Here is a 22,081-nt window from a genome sequence, read left to right on the forward strand (position 1 = left end):
CAACCATAGTTTAACTTTAACCAGGTTACTTCTCTCTCTCCATCTGAAACCACAATCTTTGTTTCAAATGCTAGGTGAGAGTGTATCTAGGTTAAGGAGGAATTTGCATGTGAAAGAAACCACACTATCCCACAGCCTGATCTATTAGTCAAAAACTCCCATTATGTCTGCACCAGCCGCAAGTTAATGGACTTTACTATTCACTCTGAAAATATATTATGTGCTTTGCAATCTCTTTGTGCAACATGTAGAGACATTCTCGTTCCAGAGAAAATCTTAATATGAAAACAAAAGTTATTATATTTGCTTTAAACTAACGGAACATTTACTTTTTCCTCAAAGTAATATACATTAAAATGTATATTAAATAATTATACACTGACATCCAAGTCTACTACCACTATTCACTTTAAAGGCAGAGGAGAGCTCACTTTGGAGAGGAGAGCTGGTCTTGTGGTAGCAAGCATGACTTGTCCCCATAGCTAAGCAGGGTCTGTCCTGGTTGCATATGAATGGGAGACTTGATGGGTGAGCACTGCAAGATATTCCCCTCAGAGGATGAAGCCGCTCTGGGAAGAGCAGAAGGTTTCAAGTTCCCTCCCTGGCTTCTCCAAGATAGGGCTGAGAGAGATTCCTGCCTGCAACCTTGGAGAAGCCGCTGCTAGTCTGTGAAGACAATACTGAGCTAGATAGACCAATGGTCTGACTCAGTATATGGCAGTTTCCTATGTTCCTATGTTTCCTAAAGGCAAAAGATAATAGATAAATAAATATTTGTGAAGTCTTTCTCCTAAATCATAATAGGTACCATAATGTTGTGTGACTGCATAATAGTTGGACCTTGCTGGCAAAAGTAATAATCTAGTTCTAGGCATGATAGAACACTTTCCCATCAAATGACCATACCTGCCTGGAAGCCCAAGGAAAATTACGTGCTTTGTTCATTTTGGGCCTTTATGGTTACCAAAAAATAAAACAAAACCCCATTATTTCAGTCACATGAAGAGTTTATTCAGGAATACTGATTATAATGTGGAACTTGCACATACATAGCTGTGTTGCAAGCATCCATCCATGCAGGTGGCTGGTTGTGCAAGTCAGCCAAAGGTTCCATAGTTACTCTGTCATACATAATTTGTACATTCCACAGGAAACCAGCAGAGAACACTTTATGCCCTAGCTTTTGCTGCATTTGTTTATACAGAGAGGAAAAGTTGTTTTTTGAGACAATTAAGTACAGACTGATATCTGCTACACAACTTGTAGATTGGCATTACAAGTGATAAGCTTTGTTACAATCCATATGTTCTGCTATTGTTAGCTGCCTTGTGAGACTCTGATCTGAAAGGCAGGATATAAATATTTTAAATAAATAAAAATAATAAATATATTAGTCATGGAAGGCTAATATACATTTAAGTACTTAAGACCTGGTTGGAGACTCCCAACTGGAAACTTGGGAGCCAGTGGTCTTTGATAAACAGGGAAAAATGATTTCAGGTTATTGTGTTGACGTTTTGGACTGTTTTATTTTGTCATGTAAACTCTTCCTCCAATGGTGGCTTTCTGCTGAACAGAGAAGTGTAAATGCAGATAACTTCTATGAACAAATGGAAGCTGAAGTTTAACTTTATATTATTTATGTTCCTATGCTGACAGGATTTGACAATGAAAATCAATAATGATTTCAAAAAGGTGGATATGACTGATATGAACAGCATAATCCTACATGTTTATTCAGAAATAAATCCGACTGTGTTCAGTAGGGCTAACTTGCAAATAAGTGCACATATTGTAGCACTGCATCCTAAGTTGTCACAGTATTGTGCTGGCCACAAAGATCAGATATTAAATTAACCAGCATAGCCTGAAAATATCACATTTTTGACAGTCCTCTTGTACAATTCAGGCCATACTCAGAAGGTGCCAGACTATATTTGATGAGAGTTTACAGAGCAGTTTAAAACTCCTTACTTCATGCAGCACTGATCCTCTTTTGATTACAGTCACAGAGCTCAGTTCCAAGAGTGCTGCTTGGAGGATTCTGAATGCTGAAGAAAATCTTCCAGCTAACACCACAAGTTTGGCTAGGAGATTAGCGGGACTCAGATCAGATTTTCTCAAAAGAGAAAGATCTCTGTATTTAGCATACTTATCCATTTCTATTGTTAAGCACTGATGTTTCAATAAGATGGTTCAAGAATTCAGCAGCAAAAGGATAAAGTAACTTATTGGTTCAGATTCTTATGAACCAATTAAAACACAGGCAAAAAGTCTTTTAAGTGTTTTCATACTCTGAACAAGTGCCCTCTTGTTTCTTTCGTTGCTGTTTCTCAAATAAGGTTTCTCTTTTTTGCTCAAGCTACATACAAATAATTCATTATTACACTGCATTAGGCGGCAATGGACTTTGCAAATGACTTCTGCACAGTCAAGAAGAGTTCACACTTGTGCTGCCTCCATCAGCTGCTGTCCCGCCCCCGCCCCATGGTGCATGGGAGATCTCTTTTGAAATTTGAATAGGATTCAAAAGAAGTCTGTGATACAGTCTAGAGGTCTGCTACTTAAAGTACAAAAAATATATGGGCATGCACAAGCTCAGAGGATCTCTTTGGATCACAGCAGTAATATTTTAATTAAGGTTTGTGCAGGTTTCTCTTCATAACACACACTTGATTCTAAGATTTGTTCAGCCAGGTCATTATGAGCTTAGGATAGATTAGGCATGCTAGAACAGTATCTCAGAACACTGGCTTGGATCTAAAGAACTGTGAGCGTTGCTGTTCTCTGAACTCTTGCATAAACAGAAACAGGAGACTTCTTGCAGTGCAGTGCCACAGTGTATTGGGGCTTATGTCGCAGTAGGAAAAAGACAATGAATACTGAAGACGCAGGTGATTGCTTATTTATTCTAGTGGGACACTAAAAGATCTTGACAAGAGCTTATGTAAAGTCTCGTGCAAGAACTTACATAACCTTCTGCATTTAGGGTCACAAAGTTTGTCCACTAAGTCAGAGACAGTCCTGTGAGCGGAAGCAGCTTTCTGTTAATGCAAGGGTATGGGTCAAGTCATTATGCTATTTCTGCACTGTAAGCAGAAATGCTAGAGAAATATTGAAGACCAGGGCTTTTTAATGTATTTTGGTGTATCTGCAAATATCTACAAAATACTGTCAGAAAGCTTTTACATTCTCTATCAAAAAAAGGACGTTAAAAATGCACCAGTGCAAGGAAGCACACTTCTTACATTTCTGAGCTGGCACAGTGAGAGCGTCACAGTTGTGTCATCCAGAAGGAAGCTTCTATCCCGGCCTTGTCCAAAGCTCTCCCCATCCTCAAATAAAAAACTGGAGAGAAAGAAATCATAGGTCTCTAAAACACTGTTTTTAAAAACTTCAATTCAGAGAACATCTCACTATATTTTTTTAAAGAAGTGGGGGAGTCTGTACAATTTTGAAAAGAGGCATTAAAACCAAAATCTAATTACTTCTGAACTGGTATAATTTCTTTGTTTTTTTCCTGGAGAAATGTAATCCACCCCAATTCTTACCTCATTTTGAACAGAGGTGCTTCTGTTTTATTTCTACCAGCATTTTTTTAGATTGCACTTTGCTGTTCTACAGATTTGGGAAGTGATCTCATCTGTTCCCATCACTGTAAAATTGCTCAGGAGCCAGTACAGCTTAGCTGTGATTAAAGCTTATTTGTATCGAGTTTAGAGTGTAATGCAAAAATTGACAAACAGAAACACATCTAGTTGTTTTGCAAACTAAAAATTGTGTGAGGCACTGAAGGGGCAGCAAGACTTAATTTAAACACAAACATATATCTAAAAGATAAGATGAGTTCATACATTAAGAAAAACCTTGGTTTAGCATCATGTGCATAAGCTACAACAAAATTCAGTTTGACGTGCTCCCCCTCCCCTTGCCCACCCCGCTTTGCTTGCATGGGCAGGAGATCTAAAGTGTCAAACCTAAGTTTCCTGTTACAATCAAATATGAGAAACTGTGGTTTATATAAACCACAGCCAGTGAACAAACCACAATCCAATTGTGGTTTGATATGTTGGTTTGTTAACCAACTATGGTCCATGCACATAAGCCTAAACTACAGTTTAGCATTATGTCTGAATGTTGCCAGAGTGTCACTTGACACTAAACTTTAGAGGCACTAGCCATTGCAGGGGGAGACAGGTATTGTCATTTCAAGTTTATAACATCTACAAATGGCTTTGTGTACTGGAACTTTAAGGAAAACACAGAGCTGGTGTTATTTTAATTACAAGGAACAGCATGTCAATCCATTTGTTTCTGAAACCATCCTACACTATCACAATTCTCAAACACATTTAGGCTGTCTATAGAGTTACAGCACTTACTTGGGAAGATAAAAAATTTCTTCCTAAAACCAGTATTTATGTACATAATTATGTTGCAGGAAATCCTCTGGAACCTTTGCCCTCCTGTCTGATTCAGTCCCTTGCTTTCATATTTCCATTAATATTTGATGGAGAATGGGGTGTCTTACTGAACTAGAAAGGATTAGACCAGGTTTCTGCATTCGTACTCGCTGCTTGACTGAAAAATTCAATTCAACAACGAGGGTGATGCCCTAATTATTTATTTATTTCACGATCACAAAAGGCAGAGTGAAGGTCAAGAAATCTGGCGAGCACTGGGCCCCCGAGGGCAGCCAGCTGCGAGTTTATATAGATTAAAAACAGCAAGCAAATAAAAAAGGAAATCAAACAGACTCTTCAATACATGTCTTTGTCATTAAAATAGCTGTATTCATGCAGTGCCAAATAGCCTTGGCATAAGCTACTGTTTACTGCTTTACCCACTTCTTATCAGTATCTTCTGATGCTGGCTATGTTACTTTTCTGCTGAGAAGTGAATTTGTTTCATACCCTGGGCTCCATTTTTATCAGGCCCTGGTATTTGCTATCTCTTGGCCAAGGCCTCACATTCTTCTAGTTCAGGGCTGCTGCAAGCCTAGTTGCCTAGGAGCCTGAACCAAACTTTACTGTGAGCCTGGATTAAACTTTCCTATATCAATTACTGGGCTAGGAGGAAGAGAACAGACTAGCTTACTTGAACCTATTAAGTAGACTCAAGTTGCTGTCTCCACACCCACACCCACCACTCATCTTTCTACTTCCTTACCCACAACAAGGGATGTGCCAACCTCATGTGCTCTTTACTTGGGGAGGATTACAATGAGAAACTTTGATATAGTGCATTTAATTATAGAGTACTAAAATTTTAATGTTTTTAGTTGCTGAGATTGTTTTTATCTGTTTTATGAATTTTAACTCTTTTAAATTGTTTTTACATTTGTTATGTTTTAACTTTGAATATCATGGGTAGATAGACCTCCCACTGCAACAAACCTAACAATCAACAACACTCGAATTGAACAAGTTACACATTATAAATACTTGGGAACATGGTTAAATGAATACAATGACAGTACACAAGAAATGAACATCAGGATTGAAATGGCAAGAGTGGCTTTTGTAAAAATGAAACATCTGCTCTGTAATAGGGATTTCAGTATGGAACTGAAAATTCGTATGTTGAGATGTTACATCTATTCAGACTTGCTTTACAGAATGGAAGCTTGGACACTTAAAAAACAGAATATGAACAAACTAGGATATTTTGAGCTCTGGATATATTGATGTATATTAAGAATATCATGCGTAGATAGAATTACCAACAAGGAAGGTTTGAGAAGAATGGCAAAAGAGAAAGAGCTAATTAACATCATTAAGGAGTGATGGAAGGAAGGAAGCTGCATTATCAAAGGAGGAAAATACTCCTAACAGCAATACTTTTCTCAAGAACTTTTTATTGCATAAATTAAAAGCTAGAAAGAGGGAATTGCAACAAAGAACAGTTAATCATGCAGGGAAAGATTATAGGAAGAAGAAGTGTCAGAAGACAAAGAACATCCTGGCTGAAAAATTTGCGGGAATGGTTTGGATGCACATCCTTACAATGTTTTAGAGGAGTGGCATCCAAAGTCAGAATAGCTTTAAGATAGCTGACCTCCTGTAGGAGACAGCACCTGAAGAACTTTGTACAGCACCTAGAGATGTCTATGTCAGGTGGTACCAAAATATGATAAACTAGCTGAATTCACACAGAGCATCTGTGTGCTAGAAGTTGTTTGCTCCCCTTGCCCCCTGCCACAGCCCCCTCACTCCAGAGACCCCTCCCCTTGCCTTTGCTCACTTGCCACCCCCTCCCCCTTCGCTCACTCAGCCACCCCCCCCTTGCTCACTCACTCAGGGAGAGCGGCGTTGCAGAGGTGGCCTAGGTTGGCTCAAACCACCAGACTCCATCACATTGCCCCACCAAGTTTCCTCGCAAGGAGGACAGCTGGGCCGGGGCTTCCCTTCTGGCCTACATGGATGGGCTTTGATGTGCTCTCCTGCTGCGGCCTGGCTGACCTCCTCGTGCGGAGACTTGGCAGGGGGATGGAGGCCAGCAGTTGGAGCCGATCCAGGCTGCTGCCAGTGAGATGCTGCTGCTCGGAGGTTCACATTTTAAGTGGTTACAGCTAGGTTGGGGCGGGCATGGTTTGGACATACACATTTTGTGATGTACACTATGTAACATTCTTGCAAACTGAGATTGCAGACTCTAATATTGGAACTTAGGTGGCACAATGGTCAGCTCGGGGGTTCACAGAATGCTGAATGACTATTTCTCAGGCTGTGGGTTTCAGAGTTCCTTTCCAGCTACTTTTACTTCACTTTTATCATTTAACTATTTTCTTCACACTTTCATTCCCAGAAGTCGTGTTTAGTTTCTTACACAGGGAGAGTGCAGATGGGAGGTTTTGAATGAATGATTTCCTTGTTGACAAGCTCTTTCTCCAAGTCTCCACCAGCCAAACACCAGAGATAATAAACTTCTTCGATTGACCGTTCTGCTAGGTAATCAGAATTTTCATCTATTAACAGAAGCCAACAAAGACAGTATTATAACTTTACAGTAACTCTTGAGATTTTCCCAGCATTCTAAACATTTTCTTTTTTCTTTTTTGGCTAGAAATAGAATACTAGGTTTGAGGAGTAATTCCTCCTGCGATGTTATAAAAGATAAGTGATCTTCCCTTTGGAAGTACTAGAAGTAAAATCCCAGGGCAGACAAAGACAGCTGGACAAACTATGGGCTGAGTCTCTAGTAAAAGAGGGAAACCAGTGACAGAATGCCACTACCTTGATTTGGTATCAGAATGCAATAAAATACACTATCCACAGTTTAACAGGATGCAGTGATGTCAAAAATAGGATGTACGAGGTACACTAACTTTCTCCAAAATCTAATGCAGATTCTACTATTAACAAGAATAATAAAACTAGACACAACTTTATCATAATGTGTGTGTATGTGACAGGGCAGGATGAGTGAAGCAGGGACTGTTTGAAAGTATATCCTACTGAAGCTTCCAGGAAGGGAACTCATATCTGAGTTCAAACTAAATCGATAAACTTTATTCTCTTAAGTTTATTGCCTGACATCCTGACTAAAGTGGCATGCAACCCAAAGTATGCATGGTCCATGCACCCACACTTTGCCTTGGTCTTTCAATTGGACATTGGGTTGGGGAGGGATGCATCCAGGCAGAAATTTAACAGGTGCACTCTCCCCAATCACTTCCTAGAGATGCCCCTGAGGAATTTCTGCCTGATGCATCTCTGATCAAAGCAAAGGGTGAGTGCATGGAGTCATCATAATATACCAGATTGTACAAAGTCTTTATAGTTCATATGGTGTGGAAGTTAAGATGGGCACATTAACTTGCAATTTCCATTCTTTTTAGGGCATGAATGGAAATGTAAAACAACTGCCATCTTAAACCAAAGGTTTTTGGATTACTGAATATTACTTCTTTGTTCCTTGAAGTGCACTAACCAAGGTTTCACTTCTAAGCTCATTGTTGCTATTTATAAAAACTCTATTGAACTTTCTAATGGAGTAATCAACCCCGAATAATCATCTGGGCTCGCTTACAACTAATTCTATGGGAAATTTTAAATTCAGAATCACAATATAGGTTCTCAATCAGCACATCAGTGAGTGGAATGCTCAAGTGTGAATACAAAAGACTCAGAACACCTTTTACTGGGGCTCCAAAGGAAAAGCTGATTAATGGAAATAGAATTTAGGATTGATTTCATGATACATCTTTTATCTGTTAGGATCACCTGTAGGTAATATAGGCTTGCTGCACTAAGAATCTGTGGAATTTCCTTCTTGGATTTTTTTTCTTTTTAAAGAAGATATTATATAAGTACTCATTATTAGAAAATCCCAAAACTACAGAGTGTTGGACAGTGAGATAACCCATGAAGCTCAAGTGGTATTGGGCAAGTTGATATTCTGGTGATCTAACCTATTTCGCAGGATGTTGTAGGATTACAGTGGAGTAATCCCATATACGCCACCCTGAGGTTGCTAGAGGAAGAGCAGCACATGAATGTAAGCAAATAAACCCATAATTCATCTTCCAGCTCTGAACATAGGGATCTCTCCCATGAACATATATGCTCATTATACTCAACCATCAGAACACTTACACATAGAATAAATTGTAACTCTATCCACAGTCTATAAATGGGGAAAAAATTGCCCATGACAATAATAACCCCCCCCCCCCCAATTTTGTTCTAAGCATCCATTTGTTGTCTCTTTTTTTACCTTTGAAAAGCTGACTAATATCTTCAGGAAGAGCTAAATTTGCACATCTTAGACTGGATGAGAAAAGGCTGGCAGGTTTATGGAAGTCTGGGTATAAAGATGATACTTCACTGAATATACAGTCATTGAGTAACTTCTCTGGAGTAGGCCTTGAGTAACAGAAAAAAGGAGGGAGTGGTACAAAAAGATAAAAAATCCAAAATAAAAGATTTCATTGTGGTACAAGATGGGAATTTGTGTTAATAGAATACACTATATATTTCTATGTAGATTCACTGTTTTCCAGTTAGAAGTTACTGGCCAAAGTGCTGGCTTACATAGCACATGCACAACTAAGGAAACACTTCTGATGGCTGTGCAACCCTCAAAGACATATTTTTGGAGTCACAGAATGTTTTGGAGGAAAGGGGAGACCAGTTAAAATTGTGACCTTCCCCATCCCATGAGCACCCACACTGCTTTTCTCTGGAACACAGAATGCTCTTTGCTGCACATGTGCTTCATGAGTCAGGATGTCAGCTACTGTCTCCATTAAAATTTTTACCTACCAAAGGCAATTAATTATATTATGTATTGCAACGAAGGCCGAACTAGATGAAACATTAATTACCTTATGTTTGTTTCTTCAAATGTAAACAACAATTGTGGGAAGAGAATACAAACGGAGAACATGGGGCTTTAACCCTTTGCCCTTGCCATAGCCCAATATGGACTGCTCCTCACCTTAACTGGCACAGCGGGGAAATGTGTGACTAACAAGTAGAAGGTTGCCGGTTCAAATCCCCGTTGACACTATATTGGGCAGCAGCGATATAGGAAGATGCTGAAAGGCATCATCTCATACTGCATGGGAGGAGGCAATGGTAAACCCCTCCTGTATTCTACCAAAGAAAACCACAGGGCTCTGTGGGTGCCAGGAGTCAAAATCGATGATGGCACACTTTACCTTTAACTCCTGCCAACCTGTTTGCTCCAGCAAGGCAGCTCCTATTGGTACTAATGTTGAAAGACTGGGTGGCAAACTTGGATTTGTCTCTGTATAAGGTGTGAAATGATGCTGATAGACTGCATGAATGTGATGTGACTCCTGGATGTGGCTATTTAATGTTGGGAACCAGTGCACAGCAGCCTACGGGCATAAACACGCGTAGCTGGGTTGGGATCTCTCTTTTGATCTATTGCATTACATGCCAATTAACTGATTGCCACATATATGATCATTTTAAGCAATCAGATAAGTAGCAATACATCGCTGCAGCAGAACTGTTGCATTTCCCTTGCTTTAAGCATAACTATCCTATGTTTTTAATTTATGCACTCACCGCTTAGAAGGCTGGAACGTAAGGCTTTTCTTCAGCAGAGTTAAAGTATTTTCTGGAAGTTCCTGATGCAGAAAAGCATAAATGCCACAGTGAACGTACGCACATCAGCTTGAGCAAAGTATTTTAACCAAAGTGCAACTTTAACTGAAGTGAAGGGAAGGGTACTTTTGTTTGAACATTAAGAGCCTAATGCAGATTATAAAAGCTATACCTTGTGTCACTTCTTCTGACAGAGCAGAAGTATTTGATTTATCAAGATGTGAAAATAGGTGTTAACAGAGTATGTGTGTTATTTAGACTATCAGGGTGGGATTGGAGAACCATCATTTTAAAAATCAATACAATCTTTGAAAACCTGTGACCATGTGTCAGCTTCATTCCTTTTTTGTTCAGCAAACAAACAAATCATTCACAGGACAGGCTTTGAATCTACTCTAATTATAATAGTCAAATACAGTAATGCACTAGAATGTGGATAATTTCTCTTCTGGAGGTTGGACTGTCCCAACCTCCAATGAATTATTAAGGGGGGGCGGAATCTGAAAGAAATATATTAAACACACAAAAATCCTGCCTAGCATCTGATGAAGTGCCACAGTGCAGGAGAATGAGAAATAATGAAATTTCAAAGAAAACTTATTTAATTTTTAAAAAGAGGAGCTCAGTACTGTGATAAAAAGTTAATATATCTTTAATAAGCAATAGAAAGAAAGATACTTTGCATTCAGACCTTAATAATGTCCAGGCAACCATGTTCCTCAGCAAGTACTGTTATGATGTCATCCACACATCCTATAAGTGAGAACAGGAGAAGGAAATGTTACCAGCACGATGCTACTCAAAACTAAAGCAGAACTCTCTCACTTCCTTAAGGATGCTTAACAGTATTTTATTATTATTATTTCTTGTTTACACAGTCAGACAGGTGTTATTGACTGGTTTGTTTTATCCAGACATCGAGTCCTTCCCAAGGACCTGGGATGGCTGAATTTTATTGTCAATTGTTATAGATACCGTCGCAGAATATAGGCTGTTCCCAGTAAAGCTGCTTTTTGTAATTGGCTGATGGTGATTTCTGTGGCCCCTATGGATGATGATGATGATGATGATTTCGATTTCTATATCGCCCTTCCAAAAATAGCTCAGGGTGGTTTACATAGAGAAATAATAAATAAATAAGATAGCTCCCTGTCCCCAAAGGGCTCACATTCTAAAACGAAACATAAGATAGACACCAGCAATAGTCACTGGAAGTACAGTGCTGGGTGTGGATAGGGCCAGTTACTCTCCCCCTGCTAAATAAAGCTAAATAAAGAGAGAAGACTGCATGTTCCTCGGCCAAAGGTTTTCTACAGGAGTAGAGCGCTGCAGTCAAGAAACAGATGCACATCCATACTGCAACAAGTAAACACATGCATTATGTGTGTGTGTAAGTGTGTGTACACACACACACACACACTCACTCACTATTACAGAAGAGTTCACTGCAAATGGATTAACTTTTCTATTAAACGACATTTCAGAGTAAAAATAAAGCAATACATCAGATATGAAATAGGATTAATGAGGGCACTCAACGGGCAATGTCATGCCAGTTTTATTCTTTGGGAAATGAACCAAGCTTTTCCTGACACTGCTCTTCATGTAAGAACTGCACAAAAGATAAACATGGTTGGTTTTATGCCACAACCATCACACAAGATAAGCAGCAAAGTTTTTCCTATGTAAACCACTCTGAGAATTGTTTTGTTGAAAAGAGATACATAAACAATAGTAATATGTCCCACTAACTTCAATGGGACTACTCATGAGTAATTTGGTTGGGATGTCAGTAGATTTCAATGGGCTCTCAGTCTTGGTAGAGACACACATTTATGCCTGTCTTCCCACGGACCCCAACTGGAAATACTGGAACGGAGGCAGAGAGCTCCCTCTCCTTGTTTGTCAGTTTCTAACAAAGGCAGAGAAGGCATCTGGTTGCAAGTGGGGAGGTTGTAGCCACCCTGCAAGTTAACGAACTAAAGTCCACTTGCCCTTACCTCTCTTACTGCCTTATCACTGCATCCATCACAGCAAAAGCCTTCCTGGGGATGCGACTATGGTGGGATTAACCACCTCTCTGGTGTCTTTAAAATAATGATTAGCAACTGCATCTTTCTTTATATTTGTGAAATATCTGGCATATTCTGGACATTGCTACCAAAGATCACACCATGGTATGCAGCAGTTATTACTTTGCCAGATTTTCATTCTGCTGTACACTCGCATTTAACAATATTAGTTATACTATTTATGGATAATGGCAAAGTGTGCTGTCGAGTCGGTGTCAACTCCTGGTGACCACAGAGCCCTGTGGTTGTCTTTGGTAGGATACAGGAGAGATTCCCCATTGCCTCCTCCCGCGCAGTATGAGATGATGCCTTTCAGCATCTTTCTATATCGCTGCTGCCCAATATATGTGTTTCCCATAGTCTGGAAAACATACCAGTGGGGATTCGAACCGGCAGCCTCTGGCTTGCTAATCAAGTCATTTCCCCACTGTGCCATTAGGAGGATCTTTATGGATAGCATTGCTTTAATATATGTATACCTTTCCAATTTTCTGATGCAGTGAAAACTCTTTGGTCAACATCCAGAATGTCATGCCTCATAGGAACATAGGAAACTGCCATATACTGAACCAGACCATTGGTCTATCTAGCTCAGTATTGTCTTCACAGACTGGCAGTGGCTTCTCCAAGGTTGCAGGCAGGAATCTCTCTCAGCCCTATCTTGGAGAAGCCAGGGAGGGAACTTGGAACCTTCTGCTCTTCCCAGAGTGGCTTCATCCCCTGAGGGCAATATCTTGCAGTGCTCACACATCAAGTCTCCCATTCAGATGCAACCAGGGCTGACCCTGCTTAGTTATGGGGACAAGTCATAAGCTAGGAGGGGAGGGGAGATTTCCAGCAACTCCTCCTTTCTTCTGCATACACCTGTGCCTCCCAAAAATATGTCCCTGAGCATTCCACAACCCTCTGGGACATATTTTCAGCAGGCTATAACCACAGTCTGAGCTTCCAGATATAAAGCAAGAAAACTGTGGTATAGAGCTGAGGGCTGAAGAAAGAAGAGGATTGGTACAAATAGTCCCTCCCCACTTATGTAACAGAAAACACTCTTTTGCCAATGTGACATTTATTCAGACGTTGGTCTGTGAGCCCAAGTCAATATTATGACCTTGATTTGAGATTTTATGAATATTTTGTGCTCTGCTGCTGCTTTGTTTAACCTCAAATTACTCACCAAGATTAAGAAGAAGTTTGAGTCTTTCAGCTACATCCAAACTCTGGAACAGCTTCCTGCCCTATACAGACAAAAGTAACATACATGATTCATGAAGTAGCAGTATGAAGTCCATGGCTGAGTTTACGTATGGTCTTAAAAGCTAAGGTTAATGAAGGCATCCATGATTATATGTTTTGTAAAAAGTTTCATTTTGAATATAATTATTTTAACTTAGTTAAGCTACGTGTATATGCCTGTTAAACTACAGCGGCAGCTTCAAAGTAATTGGCTGGGTTTAGAGATAACATGAAACTAGTTTCTGATATCACAGTTAAGAATCCAAACTACAGTTTGAGCTTCCAGATGTGTAACAGGCAAACTGTGGTTTAGAGCTGCTGATCTGCTTTTCTTTCCCATTTATTCAGGACTTAAGCTTTATAATTTCATTTCAATTCCCATGGTGCAACAGCTTCTGTAAGTAGAAAAATGGCCCTGTATTTTATCAATGGTCTGAACATTCAAATATAAGCAGAGAAATCAAAGATAGTACAAACTGTGATGTGCAAACCAGTTTCAAAATATGGTTTTTTTCTGGTCCTGGTTTGTTGGCCCCATAGAAACAATGGTTGGTGGATGTGCTTGGGGGTCAGATAATAATGCATCGCTTAGCTAATCAAACCATAACAACATATCTGAACCCTGACATTATGAATAATAATTATTATGTGATCAAAGATGGAATAAGGCAAGATGACACAATATAGTATTGAACTATATTGAACTACTAATTTATAGTATATAAAATGTAAAAAATAAAATAATAATAATAAAGTAACATAAATGGCATCATGATGGATAGCTCTTAGTTTACACAAAGCTGTTTGTAGAAATTCATTAACAAAAAGTAATGTTTTACATACCACACACAACTCAAATAATATAACACCCAGGGACCACACATCTGATTTGGGGCCTGAGGGTAGAGGCTTTTCACTTTGCATATGGTCACTGGATTTAATAATGCCCTGTGCAATTACTTCTGGTGCCAGGTATGATGGATATCTACAGGAATAGAATAAAAATAATAAGTAATGATATATATATCAAGAGGCTCACATGACAAAAGTAATTCAAATGAAATATTTTCTAATGAAAAACAGTACTGTCTACCATTTTTATTGCTAAAAAACTTGAAATAAACTGTTAAGGAAAAAGAAAAGGCATGGCGGGGGGGGGGGAGATCACACATGCAAAAAATATCCAAGAGAAGCCTGAATGAGATATGTTGCTGCCCAAAAGAGAGTTTGAAAAACAGGGCTGCTACTAGGGATATGCACGAGCTGGTTCAATGCCTCCTTTGGGAAGTGCCAAACCAACTCGTGCGCCGAGTCGCACAACTGGACTTTACTGTGCAAGCAAGCAGTATCTGGAAGACTGGGGGAAAACATAATTTGTGAGCATTAATTCTATCAGTTATTCTCAATAACTACACACATAATGTGCAATACTTAGAAGGCCATAATATAGATATCCGTTCTCACCCTATAGGAAAATCAACGTCGGCACCATAAGCTGTCATGTGGTATAGGCCAAATTTAGCTAATTTAGTATGTCCCTGTCAAAAAAAGGAGGGGGGAATGGAGAAAATATTAGATACAGTTTTCCAACTTATCAACTATGTTTTTAAAAACAGTAACTTTTGAAGTCCCAATTCCGATGTAAATCCTTGCAGGTTAGGAGAAGCTATCCAATTCTGTGTGAGATAGTTTCAAAGCATTGCTTAATATTGTTCTACGTTCCCTGGTGTTATAGTTGTCAACATTTCTAGACTGTACAGCTAAAGAGAGCTACTTTTTTGAACTTTATTATACATTCATTATCAAATTTTGTGAAACTAGGTATCTTTTATGAACTTGGACATCTTTCCAAAACCCAGTTTTATGCATTCATTTAAGATACCAAAAAATGTTAAAATGCCCCTAGTCAGCACAGTAGCCATGTTTAAAACCAAATTAGATGTACTAAACTAACACAGAAATGGCCCTAATAATTCCTATGTATTATGCCATAACTCTTAAAACACAGTAACTGGAAATGGTCATGCATTCCATTATAATTTCCAACATTTTGGTTCTACAAGAAATTTCCTCTTAAGTTGTTTCAATGGGAATTCTTACAGTGCAGAAGTTGACAAAGGATTTGGGAACAGAATCCTGTAGCTTTACCTCTTGATCCATGAGGATGTTGAGAGGTGAAAGAGCCCGATGGACTATTCCATGCTTGTTCATGTACTGCAAACCCTGCAACACTTCAAATGCGATACACAAAACCTTAAAAGGGCTGCAAGGAAAGATTAAGACAACAAAACAAACAAGTTGTGTTGGGTACTTTGGGGCTTAAGTAATTATTTCCACCATCAGTGGCAATATCTTTTCTGTACAGTCAAAACTGCAAGAGCTTTTAATCGCCTAACTTTTGTAACGTTTGATCAGCATCAATTGTATCAGTATATTCTACTAATGTGAGACTGATCCAGTTTATTCTGTCTTCCCACCTCTTAACAGAGCTATAGTAAACATTATGCATACTGCAAACATTTTAAAAACCCCAAATTCATATGATCCGATATCTGCATGATCCAATACCTGTTTTACTATCCAAATTAGGCAGACAGGACAGAGATAGAAGCGGAAAGAAAAACCCAATAAACAGCTAGAGAAGGATTTGTTGGTTCAGAGCACAGAAATTGGTATAGCTGATAGTATCCAAAGAGCGTTATGTTCTTTAACTGCAGGAAACATGTCATCCTCAGCAAATGAGAACCTCTTCCAAATGCCACTATCAGAAGCAACACTAGATATGACCAGGAATAAGGCTCCTTCTACGGTAGCCTCTCAGCTTTAAAGATCTCTCCCATTAGAGGGACTGCCCAGCTCATGTACTTGATCCTTTCTGAAAGGTTGTAAAAAACCTTTTATTTAGTTAAGTGACAAATCTAAATAGCCCAATGTGCTGCAGTGCAATACTTCCTTTGTTTTAAATTACATGTTTGCATTCGTTTTACTGGATTTTTTTTTTAACGTTAAAGGCCCTTGGTCCTTGTAATTTGCAAGGGTCCTGTTCTTGCCTATAGGTGCAAATATGGAACCGCAAATAACAAAACCTTACTTCTATGGGAATCTAGGTGTTGGGTACACACACACACACACACACACACACACACACACACACACACCTCTCTACCTAAAAATTGGTGGGGTGGGGGACCATAAATAAGATAACTCTACCTTGTACATAATGTATTTATATACATAAATAAGTACTCTACCTTGCTCTCCAGCAATGCCCGCACTAAGCCCCCAATTTCAGCAAAAAAAATCACATGTATTTATGTACATAAATAAGTACTCTACCTTGCTCTCCAGCAATGCCCCCACTAAGCCCCCAATTTCAGCAAAAAAAATCACAGGAGTTTCTCTTTTTCTTTTAAAGAACCACAGGATGGCTCTGCACAGTCTGCAGACCAGAAATGACACCAGAAATGATGTTGGAAGTCATTTCTGATGGCCCTGTAACTGCAGATAGGCAAAAATCCACTGATTTTTGCACTCTCAGATATGAAAACCAGGTTTCTAGGATCTCACTGGAGATATGCAGAATTGCAGATAACAAGGGCCACCTGTACTGTTCTGTTGTATTATAATTATACTATATTGTGATTGATACACATTGAGGACATTTGAAAAGCAGGATATAACATTTTAAAACAACAAATAAAGGATAGTGTTTGGCGATGATGGGACCTAGAAGTTTCCTGCTAATGGTATAGTGTAATAATTTTTTAGATTCCTATGTGTTTTCTGTATTAATGGTAATCTTTTCTGCAAACATCTATATTTGTAGAAGAGAAGAAAAGAAAGATTAGTTTGGAGCTAATCTAGACAAAGCTTTCACTCCAATTTGTAAAGCTGCTACATAAGACCATTTAATTCTGGCAGCAAACACCAGGTTGCACAAGACAAATACAGAGAACACAAGCATATGGGGACTTGGGGATTTAGAGTGAAAATGTATTATACGGATTGAAACTAATTCTAGACTTCAGAACTGAACCAAAAAGCACACATGCAAGAATAATTGTATTTTACTGAGACACCAGAGGGCGTCCTCTGCATATTTAACCGCCATAAAAGACCCAATATCTAAAACAGACCATTTTCAGGAGTCAGTTGATTGCTAACCCCTATACACAATCAATGCTATACCACAGTTTGTAATCATTACAGTGCATGTTAGACCAAAATAAAATATGTAATGGCTATATTGTAAGGATTTCTTTATGGATAACTTCTGCCTTTTAGGATCGACTGTCAACAGTAAAGGTTCCAGCAGTCAAGAAATACGCCACAGACTAGCACTTGGTAGGGTTGCAATGACGGCCTTGGAAAGGATATTTAGATGCTGTGACGTGTCTATACCTACAAAGATTAGAATAGTTCAGACAATGGTTTTCCCCGTGACACTCTATGGATGCGAAAGCTGGACTTTGAAGAAGCAAGATAGAAAAAGCATTGATGCTTTTGAACTTTGGTGCTGGAGAAGACTTTTGAGGATACCATGGACAGCCAGGAAAACAAACAAATGGATCATAGAACAAATCAAACCAGAATTTTCACTCAAGGCACAAACAACCAGGCTCAAACTATCATACTTCGGACACAGCTCCCTTGAGAAGTCTGGGGAAATCAGCTCCCTTGAGAAGTCTGGGGAAAGTTGAAGGAAAGAGAAGAAGAGGACGACCAGCAGCAAGGTGGATGGACTCAATTACAACAGCAATGAATGTACCACTGAGAGACCTTAAAGGCCAAGTTGAAGACAGATCATTCTGGAGAGAATCTACCTATGTGGTCGCTAAGAGTTGACACCGACTTGACGGCACTTAATCAATCAATCAATCAATCACTCAATCAAGATAACATTAGTATTTCCCCCGAGGTGCGCAAAGACCTCAACAATCAGGTGAACCCACCTTATGTTATACTTTTTGCAGGTTATACGAAAGAAATAATCATTTTTATACTCTTCTATGCCATATGAATACTTAAGTTTATACATTATCAGTAATTACTCAAAGGAAAATATGGGATGACATAAGCAGACACGACGACTCTGAAGTTTCCTTTTTCAAAAATGTGTCTAGCTGTTTTGTTTGCACAAGACTCCAAAACATGAAACAACTCTAATTAAATGCAGAGATGTCTGCAGAGTTTGTAAAAGAGCCTAAAACTCATACTACTTGTGAAACAAACTGCCCCATATACTTCAATGGAAGTTTCTTGGATGCTAGTACTTAAAATATGGACGTTTTTAATTATCCTCCTTAGGGTTCCTAACTCTACTCATTGTATGTTGCATTAAGGAAAAAATCCCTAAAGTAAATCCCGCTATAGATTATTGCAAACATTGCACACACAGGAAGAAGTTTTATAGGGAGTCCAGTCAGTAATAAAAAAATAGATTATGAAAAATATGGACAAACTTTAAAACACCTTCCCCTAAAAACCTACATAATGGAGTAGCAGGAAAATAATCGGTTTTCATCTTCCTTAACAAGAAACTTCAATGATTTGGAAAAATACCGGGATACCTAATGAAATACATTTTCAGTCTAAAATGCTAAGTGAATCCATAATGCTTCTGAACATTTGAAATTAATATTTAAGCTTAGCCCACATTTTTCCTTTTAAGGGCATGCGTACAAGCATATTCCTTTACTACAGAAGCAGATTAGAGGTAGAAGGCAAAAAAGAAATATTGTGCCGTTTCCTCCCGTGCAGTATGAGATGATGTCTTTGCTGCTGTCACTGAAGTGAGTATCCTCCTCCAGCACCTTCGTATATCATTGCTGCCCAAAATAGGTGACTACAAATATATATTTACTAGGCACAGTCTGGGAAACACACTGGTGGGGATTCAAACTAACAGCCTCTTGCTCCCTAAGCAAGCTGCTTCCCTGCTGTGCCACGGCAGCCGATTTTTGCATTAACACATTTTTCTTCCTGAAGGAAAAGCACACTTTGTTCTCAGTGAATTTACACATTTGTTTCAGCAGGCATCATTTTGGAAGAGGCATTCCTTCTTGCGCATGCAAGAGAAAGCAAAGGTCTCCTATGATCGATCGTGCGTGCTGTCCCTGCATGCAAATACTTTTAGTTTTAAGAGCCTGTTTCTGGGTTAACTGGGAGGACTTTTTAAATGGATCAGTCTGCCAAGTTAATCAGCTAAGGTTGCAATCAGACTAGTTTCTGAAGAAAATGAATAGGACTGGGCTGTTCACGTTATAAAACCTAATTTTGCACCCTTATTCTGAATGTGTTTACTTGGAACTAATGGATTGTTAATGGGACTTACTTCCAGATTTATGTATTGCATTTATACACCACCTTTCTGCCTCAGAAAGGCACCTAGGGCAATTTATAATGTTAAAAATAAACATGCTACAGAAGATTTAAAAAACAGAGTTGTCCCAGGCTGCTGAGAGTCTTTTCAGGAGCTGAGGACAAGAGCTCCTTGGCCTGGTTGCTTCCTTTCCCTTCAGGGACACAGGCTTTTCTGTGCTGGAGGTTTTACAGACAGGGTTCCCCCCAAATCCACTCCTGACTGGAGTGTGCCAGTCCACATATTCGCTGGATTTATCCCGACATCCCTGCAGGCTATCAGGGACCAAGACAGACAGGGTTTTGTTTTTCTCCGAAGCGAGGCTGCAAATTCGAGTTATGTCCAGGGTAAAAAAAATCCTCTATTTCCACAGCAGCTTTGGAAAAAAACACTGGGGCTTCTGCTTTCTCTGAAGGTGTTAATGGCTATGCAAAGTTGCAGGGGAGTATCAGTTGCAGGGGAGTAACAGGGCATGCCCTCATCTCCTGCCTGGGGCTTCCAGCGGCATCTGGTGGGCCACTGTGCGAAACAGGATGCTGGACTAGGTGGGCCTTGGGCCTGATCCAGCAGGGCTGTTGTTCTTATGTTCTTATGAATGGTCCATCTAATCCCTCGAATTAAAATGCCTCGAATCTGCTGCGAAGCAGATTCTCTCTTTAGATACCCCAAGGCATAGGGCCATGTGTGAAAAACCTCCTGGTCTCAATAGGAGCCCATGGCAAGAGCTCTCTGGTCTGAGGGCCTCTTCTGCCTTCCCCTCAGGGCACACAAGGTTTTCGGTAGTCTTGGGAAGGAGGTGAGGGACTGCCCCTACAAGTCTTCACGGGTCAGTGCTGCTCTCTATAGAAGCTGATGGCAAAACCTCTCTGGCCTGAGTGCCTCTTCTGGTAATTAGTGCCGCCTAAGTGAATTTCCCCAAATTTCACTTAGGCTGTGAACATTTGAAGCAGTGATGTCCATCTTTTCTGTGAAATAACCATTACCTTCCTGGTTAATTTAGACATCTCATATTGAGTTAGCTACAGTAAGCTTAACACAAAAACACCTCAATGAAAAACAGTTGCTTGAAAAACCTGGTAGACTGACCCAGAAAATAACAAATGAATTTTAAAAAAACACAAAAAACCCTTGCCTCCATGCTTCTCATTACATTGTAAAATTTCTCTACAACCTTGAAACTTACTGGACCAGTCGTGTATCTCTCAGCCTAACCTACCTCACAGGGTTGTTGTGAGGATAAAAATAACCACGTACATCGCTTTGAATGGTATATAAAGAGGAAGAGCGGTATATAAGTGTAAGAAAAATAAAAATAATAAAATAAAATAAATGGCACAGTTGTGCCAACATAATTCAGATGAGGAGTGTTTTCAACATTCTATCATTATAAGCCCTGAACGTTCCTTTATAAAGTTGAAGGTATCTACCCATTACTTCTGAAATCATGCACATGTCGACTAGGGGGCAAGTGACACCACTCCTCCAAATTTGGTGCAAATCCGTTGCAAAATGGCGGGGATACAGCAGTTTAACACTTTAAAAGAAGTTTCATAGTTTGGGTGACTTTTTTTTTTTACCACAGATAATGTATATTTTAAAAATGTTTGATGTCTTTTTAGCATTCCCCAAAAATTCAGGTCTGTAAGGGACTGGCACATTTTGTGGTTTGAAAAACATCAGTCTATTGATTTTGGAGAAATTATTGTTCAAAATCCCCATAACAACAGGAAAAATAACTAAGGGAAAGTTAGCTAAGAGCATAATTGAGTCTGCCCACTGACAGAATTCTGAAGCCAAAATTGGGAAGGGCAAGACCTGGCTATTTCTTGCAAGTGACTTCCTAGTTCTGAACATCGGTGCCTGATAAGGACACTCTATGAGCACTCTGGTACTTGTACAGTTAAAACAACCATTCCTCCTGATCCCTTTCCTTTCATGGGTATTTGTTTTCTTCCTCCACCATTTTTTCTTCCCTCTTTACTTGGACATAAAGAAATGAAGCCTCCATATTCACAGGTGCTTTAGCTCTCACGTAGAACCTCCATGATCAAGGGCAGTCTACACCACAATAATAGTTTGTTGGCACTGGGTGGGTATCATTTCTGGGATTTCCTTGCTACACTTTTTTGAAGATACTGAACCTGCAATTCTGTGTGCATACCTAGAAGGAAGTAAACTCCATTAAACACAGTGGGGCTTGCTTCAATATAATGAGGGAACAGTTAAACAATCCCTGAAAATTAGTATTGGGGGAGGGAAGAATAATGCAAAGGTACTTTTAAAAATGCAAGTGGTAAACAATATAAAAATCCTGTGAGGTAAAAGCCTCACAGCTG

General features: G+C 39.4%; 2 protein-coding genes across 6 annotated transcripts in view; one reads left to right on the forward strand and one right to left on the reverse strand.

Moving 5' to 3' along the window:
• The window catches only part of TBCK (TBC1 domain containing kinase), a 143,184-nt gene that overhangs the window by 90,222 nt on the left and 30,881 nt on the right, over nucleotides 1–22,081 (reverse strand). For all 5 annotated transcript variants that reach the window (XM_053253541.1, XM_053253537.1, XM_053253540.1 and 2 more), the window contains exons 4-12: nucleotides 15,533–15,647; nucleotides 14,849–14,922; nucleotides 14,228–14,369; nucleotides 13,326–13,386; nucleotides 10,771–10,832; nucleotides 10,041–10,102; nucleotides 8,719–8,867; nucleotides 6,829–6,967; nucleotides 3,249–3,348 (exon numbers count right to left, since the gene is read on the reverse strand). In XM_053253541.1, the coding sequence (XP_053109516.1) occupies nucleotides 3,249–3,348; nucleotides 6,829–6,967; nucleotides 8,719–8,867; nucleotides 10,041–10,102; nucleotides 10,771–10,832; nucleotides 13,326–13,386; nucleotides 14,228–14,369; nucleotides 14,849–14,922; nucleotides 15,533–15,647 (904 nt within the window). The remainder of the gene's footprint in view (nucleotides 1–3,248; nucleotides 3,349–6,828; nucleotides 6,968–8,718; nucleotides 8,868–10,040; nucleotides 10,103–10,770; nucleotides 10,833–13,325; nucleotides 13,387–14,227; nucleotides 14,370–14,848; nucleotides 14,923–15,532; nucleotides 15,648–22,081) is intronic.
• Nucleotides 1–22,081, forward strand: part of AIMP1 (aminoacyl tRNA synthetase complex interacting multifunctional protein 1) — a 181,274-nt gene that overhangs the window by 80,063 nt on the left and 79,130 nt on the right. The window lies entirely within an intron of this gene.

This window comes from Hemicordylus capensis, chromosome 5 (genome assembly GCF_027244095.1).
Source record: "Hemicordylus capensis ecotype Gifberg chromosome 5, rHemCap1.1.pri, whole genome shotgun sequence".
Classification (NCBI taxonomy): Eukaryota; Metazoa; Chordata; class Lepidosauria; order Squamata; family Cordylidae; genus Hemicordylus; species Hemicordylus capensis.